The following is a 7,876-nucleotide window of genomic DNA, read 5'->3' as shown; positions in this document are numbered from 1 at the left end:
GAGGGGGGGGGGGGGGGGAAGTGAGTTGGGAGAAGGGAAAGCTGTGGAAACTTGCATGCTCTCTGACTGAGTCACAATATCTGAACCCAAAAAGTGCAGAGAAACAATTTCTCATGTCAGACATAATGCTGCAGTCTCTGGCTGTTCTGTAATGTTTTTGCCAGCACTTTTACACCCTCACACACATACACATATCCACAATATTACATTCTGTTCATGCCACTATTCCTGTATACCATTATTATTTATTTTACTATTTTTTTCTTTTCAGTTTTGAAATCAAATTTGTTGAAAGATCCAATAAAAACATTAATATTGTGAACTATTCCAATTTAAAATGATTCTTTTATATTTTAATATATTTGGAAATATTTTCAGTGTCACATGATCCTTCAGGAATATTTCTAATGTGCCAACTTGCTCCTCAAGAAACATTCATTAACTAATTAATTCTTATTTTTATTTTTATATAAACCAGTTGTGGTGCTTAATATTGTGGTAACCGTGAAACTTTTTTTTTCAGAATTCTGATGAATAGAAGGTTTAAAAGAGCAGCATTTATTGAAAAAAAAGAAGCAATTTTTATAACAGTGTAAAAGTCTTTTTCTGTCTCTTTTGATCAAAATTAATGCATCCTTCTCGAATACAAGTTGTTTTAACAATAAAAAAAATACTACTGATCTCAAATTTTTGAACATTAGTGTGATTGGTACTGAATTTATGGTAACACTTTAGTATAGGGACCAATTCTCACTGTTAACTAGTTGCTTATTAGCATGCCTATTATTAACATATTGGCTGTGTATTACTTATTAAATTCTACATGCCTAATCCTACGCAATACCTAAACCAACTTGCTCCTCAAGAAACATTCATTAACTAATTAATTCTTATTTTTATTTTTATATAAACCAGTTGTGGTGCTTAATGTTGTGGTAACCGTGAAACTTTTTTTTTCAGAATTCTGATGAATAGAAGGTTTAAAAGAGCAGCATTTATTGAAAAAAAAGAAGCAATTTTTATAACAGTGTAAAAGTCTTTTTCTGTCTCTTTTGATCAAAATTAATGCATCCTTCTCGAATACAAGTTGTTTTTACAATAAAAAAAATACTACTGATCTCAAATTTTTGAACATTAGTGTGATTGGTACTGAATTTATGGTAACACTTTAGTATAGGGACCAATTCTCACTGTTAACTAGTTGCTTATTAGCATGCCTATTATTAACATATTGGCTGTGTATTACTTATTAAATTCTACATGCCTAATCCTACGCAATACCTAAACTTAACATCTACTTTACTAACTATTAATAAGCAGCAAATCAGTGGTTCGTTGAGGCAAAAGACAGTTAATGGTTTGTTAATAGTGAGAATTTTACCTTAAAATAAAGTGTGACCAAATGTATTTAATACTAATCATAGAAGTGCATGTACGAACACATACATCATGTCTTTTCCTCATTTCATCATGTCTTTGATTTGATTTACTCTCGCATGTATCTGCTTACAGACGTTAAAATTGATCCCTTGTTGTCTCTCTCTCTCAGGATGTCCAGTATTCAGCATCAGTTGGCCCAGTTGGACAGTGAGAGCTGGTCTGGACCTGCAGAGGCCGATCGGGATTGGGACTGTCTGCAGCTGCTACGGGAGAAGGAGGCTCTGCTCCAGGAGATCACTCTACTTAGCCAGCAGCAGCACTCCCCAGACACACTGCTCCAGCTGCAGGAGGAGAAACACAGGCTGGAGGAGGAGGTGCAGAAAGCCCAGAGTGTCCAGAGTCAGGGAGCCAATCAGAGGTCTGCTTTATTTCTTCATACAGTCATGTCTGTGGAATAGAGTAGATTTATTAGACAGATTTTGTGGATGTTTAGCATGTGTAGTGTCTCAGTTGGTGAATTCTATGTGGCTAGTTGGCAGGTCCTGTAGACCAAGTTACATCCATGTGAAAAAAGAAACGTTGCACTAGCATGGCAATAAAGAAAAGCACGTCCCATAAACATAATATACCTCCACTCAAAACATGGTGGTAGAATTATGTATTTGTTATCAGGAAATCTTGCAAACAAAATGGTTCAGTTAAAGTTTTGTAAATGCCCGCAGAGGTAAATAAGGGTGCCCTCATTTCCCCCCTGAGCAAAGCAGATGTGCTTGTTCCAGCTCTGGTCTGCTCATTATGAGCGTCTTATATCCCACCTGCATGTTTTTTTCTGTTATGTTATGGATATTGATACATTTTCTTTGTGATATTAGAAGCCATAAAATGGTAGAATGACATAAATATGAAAATGAATGAATACAAAAAATGAAATAAATTGCATAAATCTTATACTACGATAGTCTTCTTCCACAGACTGCGCTTAAATCATTCCCAATTTTGCACAATGAACAATTAACAAATAGTCTTGCATTTGTGATCTAATCTATGATTCTTTGACATCAAGCAGACATCAAATGGTTAGTTAAAACTGACTGTAGGAATGAAATGTGGCAAATCTGTATCATAATGTGTTTGTGTTTTGTAGGATATTACAGCAGGAGAAGAGGAATGTACTTATGAGGCAACTTGAGGAAGCCACCCGTATCACCACCTATCTACACTCTCAGCTGAAGAGGTACATCACACACACACCACCTGAACACCCTCGTACAAACTTGATCTAGAGGCAGAAATCAAGGTTGGGGCTACCAGTTTGACACACATAATTTAGTATAATAAACTGTTAACAAAATTATATAATACAATAATATCAATTATAACAATAAATAATAATACAAAATATAATTTAAAATATAGTTAATTGTGATAAATGAATGTCAGATTCACTGTGTGTGTGTGTGTGTGTGTATAATTTATATAAAAAAATAATTATATATATACAGAGTGTATATATATACAGTATATACACACACACATATATTCGTTATTTTATTAATACATTGTTTAATATATATTAAATTATTATACATTAATATTAACTATTAAATGTACTTATATTTCAATTAAGTAATTTAAGAAAGGATGGATTGCTTCTGACTATAAGCCACCAATATAAAATAAACATTGACTTTTGAAGCCTCTTTTCTGAAGCCTCTTTTTATCTGCTGCAATAATGTCATGAATTATTATCAGTTGGTGTTTTTCTTGGCAAATATTGAACAGTATACAGAGTGATTGTTGGTGACTGATTTGATCAACCAGGACACCAAGTTATGTGATTAGATCTTGTTAAATCAATTGACAGCGCTGTGGATTAGGGCTGTCAAACCATTAATCGCATACAAAATAAAAGTTTGTGTTTACATAATATATATATATATGTGTGTGTGTGTGTGTGTGTGTATGCTGTGTATATTTATTATGTATTTATAAATACACTGCATACATGTATATGTTTTAAACCAATGTACTTGGTACAATGGATCATGTACCATACATACCCCAAAATCGTTGATAGTACCATTGTACATTGTCCAAAAAACATGGAAAATTTATTTTATTTTGGCCTGTCAAGTGATTAATCGCATACAAAATAAAAGTTTGTGTTTACATAATATATATATGTGTGTGTGTGTGTGTGTATGCTGTGTATATTTATTATGTATTTATAAATACACTGCATACATGTATATGTTTTAAAAATGTGTGCATTTATATATATATATATATATATAATGTAAATATATATATAATGTAAATATAAATGTTATATATAAATATATATATATTTAAAAAAAAATTATGTTTCTTAAATATATACATGCACATGTGTGTGTATTTATATATGCACAGCACACATATACAGTAGTCAACATTTGAAGTGGATCAAAACCTTTCATCAAAGTTGTCCTAAAACCAAAACAATAACTGTTCTTATCTTAGGACAACTTTGAATTATTTGATCCACTTCAAATGTTGACTACTGTATTATGTAAACATAAACTTTTATTTTGGATACGATTAATCCTGATTAATCGTTTGACAGCCCTATATGGGATGTCTAGCCACATCAACCCAAAATTACCATTTCTCTCTCTGTGTGCAGCCTATCAGCCAGTAATCTGACGGTGTCCTCCAGCAGTAGCCGTGGCTCTTTAGCTTCCAGTCGTGGCTCTTTGGCATCCAGCCGTGGTTCTCTCAGCTCCGTCAGCTTCACCGACATCTATGGCCTGCCCCAGTATGAGCGAACAGAAGGCAGCTCTGATGTTCTGGACCCGTCTTTCCGCTACCTTCTCCCCTTGGAGACCCACAGCAGGGATGGTTCAGCATTCGGGCCAAAACGGTCCCATGACACACCACAGTCTCTCACATCTCTCTCCTCTCGGTCCTCGCTTTCCTCGCTCTCCCCTCCCAGCTCCCCCATGGACACCCCCTACCACTCGGCCTCACAGGACTGCCCTCTGGCCCAGATGACAGAGGAGTACATGGAGGTGGCCAGCAGGGGTCTGCTGGCTGAAGCACTACGGAATCAGACTCAATCCCAGCAGCACACTACTCTTCCTGGGGAAGGGGAAGTGGGAATCTCAGCCTCTGCACACCTCCTGGAGGGAAAGAGCCATAGAGATGGAGTTCTTCAAGGAACGCACAGCTCCACAGGTGATGAATAGCAACATGAAAATTTTAACTGCCTGATCAGTCGATTTAAAATATTTAATTGCAGTTAATCTCATATTTTTCATAATTGGCGTGTTAAGCCATTTAAGTTTCTTTTTAAGGACAGAAAAATTAATCAAATGTAATTGTTGTTCATTTAAAATGTGTAGAAATAAATATTTAGAAACCTAGTTTTTTGAAACGATGTCAAATTGAATAAATGTTTTAAAAAAACATTTAAACATTTTATCACACTGTTCTGATGTTAAAAATGATTTGCATTTCCTTTTTTTGTTGTTGTGCGTATGTATGCGTCTCTGTGTAGGAGTGACCCTGCGCTGTAAAAGTGCAAGTAGGACCAGCAGAAGAGCAAGACGAGTGTCTGCAGGAGTAAATGAAGATGTTTTGGCAACAGACAGTGGGGTGTTTGAAGCCTGGAGCAGAAGGTGAGAGAAGATTCGGCATTAAAGATAAAGACTTTAAAATGGATAATTTGCCAAAAATAAAATTACTCTGTCTTCCATTCACTGACCTTTTATGTTGTTCCAAACCTATAAAGGAAAGAATATATTATATTATTATAAAAATAAAAAAAAACTATAAAATTAGTCTTTGTACAATAATACTCATTATATCAACATAATGCCCCGATTTTTGGCAATAACATGTAAAAAAAAAATAACATTAAGTTACAAATAATATTTTAATAATTATCCCATTAGCCTGTACCTTCTCTGGAATGTGTCAAATATCATGCATTATTCTTGTATCCTGTACACAATTGTAAAATATAGAAAACATATGGACTACTGTTCAAAAGATTGAGAATTAATACATTTATTCAGCAACGATGCACTGTGTACAAGGGAAAGTAATGTGTTTTACACTGTTGCTAAATAGTTCTATTTGAAATAAATTGTTATTTTGAACTTTGTTAATCAAAATCCTGAAACAATGCATCACGTATCCGCAAAAATACTAAGCACCACAACTGCTTTCAACATTGATAATAATAAGAAATGTTGACCACCAAATCATCATCATAAAATTATTTCTGAAGGATCATGTGACACTGAAGACTGCTGGAAATTCAGCTCTGCCATCACAAAAATAAATTACATTTTAAAATATATTCAAATAGAAAATATTTATTTGAAATTGTAATAAAATTTCACAGTATTACTGTTTTACTGCATTTTTGATCAAATAAAGAGACTTTTTTCAAAAAGATAAAAAAAAATTACAAACCCCAAACGTTTGAATGGTAGTATATATACTTTAATAGTTGTTTCTGTGTTATAATTATTCATAAATGTCTGAATGTCTTTTTCTAGTAGGACAGAGGAATCAGAAGAAGTCAGTTTTACTCAAGATGTCCCAGCCTCAGATCCAGTTCAGATTCAGATTGGTCTTCTGTAAGCAGCACACACTCTCATACTCTGACCTGCCTCTTATTTCTCATCATAACAAACAGTACCAAGTCACTATTAACCATCAATTTGCTTGTTCATTCCCTCTGGGCTATTCTTTTCCAGATATGATTCGAATGGCATGTTTTTGCTGCTGCATGTCCTTCAGATGAGAAATTTAAGCAAGGCTACTGTTAGAGATGGATGCAAAGTGTAAGTAATCTCATCAGCTTTCCATTAATACATTCAGCCTCCTCTACTACAGTGATATCCTCTGCAGAAACAAATTATGGACATGTACACAAGCAAATTCACGAGTAGCGTTTTGTACTTGTTTATCTCTCTCAGATTTGTGAAGGTTCATGTTCTCCCAGTGGACTCCAGTCGGCCCTGCACATATTACTGCTGTAAGGCCCAGGAGCCTCAATCTCTTCTCAGCTTTAATGAGGGCTTCCGAATCCCTCTGAGCGCTGGAGGCCCCGGGGCCCATGCGTTAAAGTTAAACCTCTGCGCTGTAGGACCCCTCACCCAGGAGGAGCTACTGGTTAGACTAAAATTCTCTCAATTCTTTATTAACCAGTTTAGCAATGAAACATTTTGTATGCAAATATAAATTAGGACTAATTTGGACCCCACTGCATGCAAAAAGAGCATTTAAAGTTGTTGAAACGTGTTTTCTGCCTTAGCTTTAGTGTTTATGGGGTTCATGCTTGTTTGTTGTGAGATGGTAAACTGGCCCATATCTGTTTGTGGCTCAGGGCTCTGCACAGGTCTCGCTGACAGACTGTGCAGGCAGCACTGAAATGATCTTCCAATGGCTTAAAGTGCATATCCACAACACAGAGAAACACAGGCCTGAGCACAGCCACCTCAGTCAACCCAATCGCATCATGGATGAAGAGGAGAACGAAGGCAAGCTTGAGGTGAGATCACTGGAGACTTTCCTTCCTCTGGCTAAAGCATTATCAGAGATTACTGAAGATCCACTAAAGATCTCTCTCTTTAATGAACAGTAATTACATTCATTTCCCTTGCTGAACTGCCATTATGCTTTAAAGGAATAGTTAGTTCCAAAATTAAAATTTTGTCATTAGATACTCACCCTCATGTTGTTTGTGACATGCAGAGAATTTGTTCATGGCCATGATTTGCTGCTCTAAACAAACGGGTCACTCATAGCATGCATTTGAAACTGCAATATGTGCGAACTAGGGATGGGCATTTTTGGCAATTTCTCATTTCGATCATCGATAGGTTTCAAAAATGCTGCAATGGTAAAAATGAAGATATCTGAAGACTGTCATGAAAATGAATGTTAAAAATAAAAATATGACATGAAAACCTGTCTATGAACACACGATTAGAACACTGTTAGATTGCGATTATGATGCAGCAATGTTATTAAAAAAGAAGCATCTAAAAAGGAATAGCTGCCTGAGGTGAAGTTGAGTGACTTTATGCCAATAAACTGAAGCTTGTTCTATGACATATCCTATGATATTAATCAGATAGCTTAGATACATAATATAGACGTAACATTACAACTTGTATCTGCACAAAAGGATGCAAATGCCAGTGAACTTATAGTTACGCACTATTAGGGTTGCGAAAAGGTGGAAAATTTCCAGAAATTTCGTAAACGTTCCAGAAATTTTGGAAACTTTCCAGGATTTTGGGGAATCTTCCGGGGATTTTTGGAAAGTTTCTGGAAATTTTCCACCTCTTTGCAACCCTATGCACGCCATGATGCGCTTTAATAACAGCAAGCTGAAACACGGGCAAGGAAAGCAGACAGAATTTACTATAGATTTCACATTCTATAAAGTTCTCATTATAATGCTGTTTATTACGGAAGTTCTAAGCGGCCATGCATT

General features: G+C 35.4%; 1 protein-coding gene across 2 annotated transcripts in view; it reads left to right on the top strand.

The window, feature by feature from the left end:
* LOC107590624 (protein WWC3-like) overlaps nt 1-7,876 on the top strand; it is a 59,609-nt gene that overhangs the window by 42,526 nt on the left and 9,207 nt on the right. The window contains exons 9-16 of one of the 2 annotated variants that reach the window (XM_016279492.1): nt 1,550-1,798; nt 2,525-2,614; nt 4,046-4,596; nt 4,919-5,039; nt 5,931-6,008; nt 6,129-6,215; nt 6,351-6,546; nt 6,761-6,925. In XM_016279492.1, the coding sequence (XP_016134978.1) occupies nt 1,550-1,798; nt 2,525-2,614; nt 4,046-4,596; nt 4,919-5,039; nt 5,931-6,008; nt 6,129-6,215; nt 6,351-6,546; nt 6,761-6,925 (1,537 nt within the window). Of the gene's footprint in view, nt 1-1,549; nt 1,799-2,524; nt 2,615-4,045; nt 4,597-4,918; nt 5,040-5,927; nt 6,009-6,128; nt 6,216-6,350; nt 6,547-6,760; nt 6,926-7,876 lie in introns of both variants that reach the window. The other variant, XM_016279491.1, reaches the window with a different exon arrangement.

This window comes from Sinocyclocheilus grahami, unplaced genomic scaffold, assembly GCF_001515645.1.
Source record: "Sinocyclocheilus grahami isolate Dianchi unplaced genomic scaffold, SAMN03320097.WGS_v1.1 scaffold131.1, whole genome shotgun sequence".
Lineage (NCBI taxonomy): Eukaryota > Metazoa > Chordata > Actinopteri > Cypriniformes > Cyprinidae > Sinocyclocheilus > Sinocyclocheilus grahami.
Note: the sequence above shows the minus strand (reverse complement) of the source record. Positions and strands in the feature narration are given on the sequence as shown.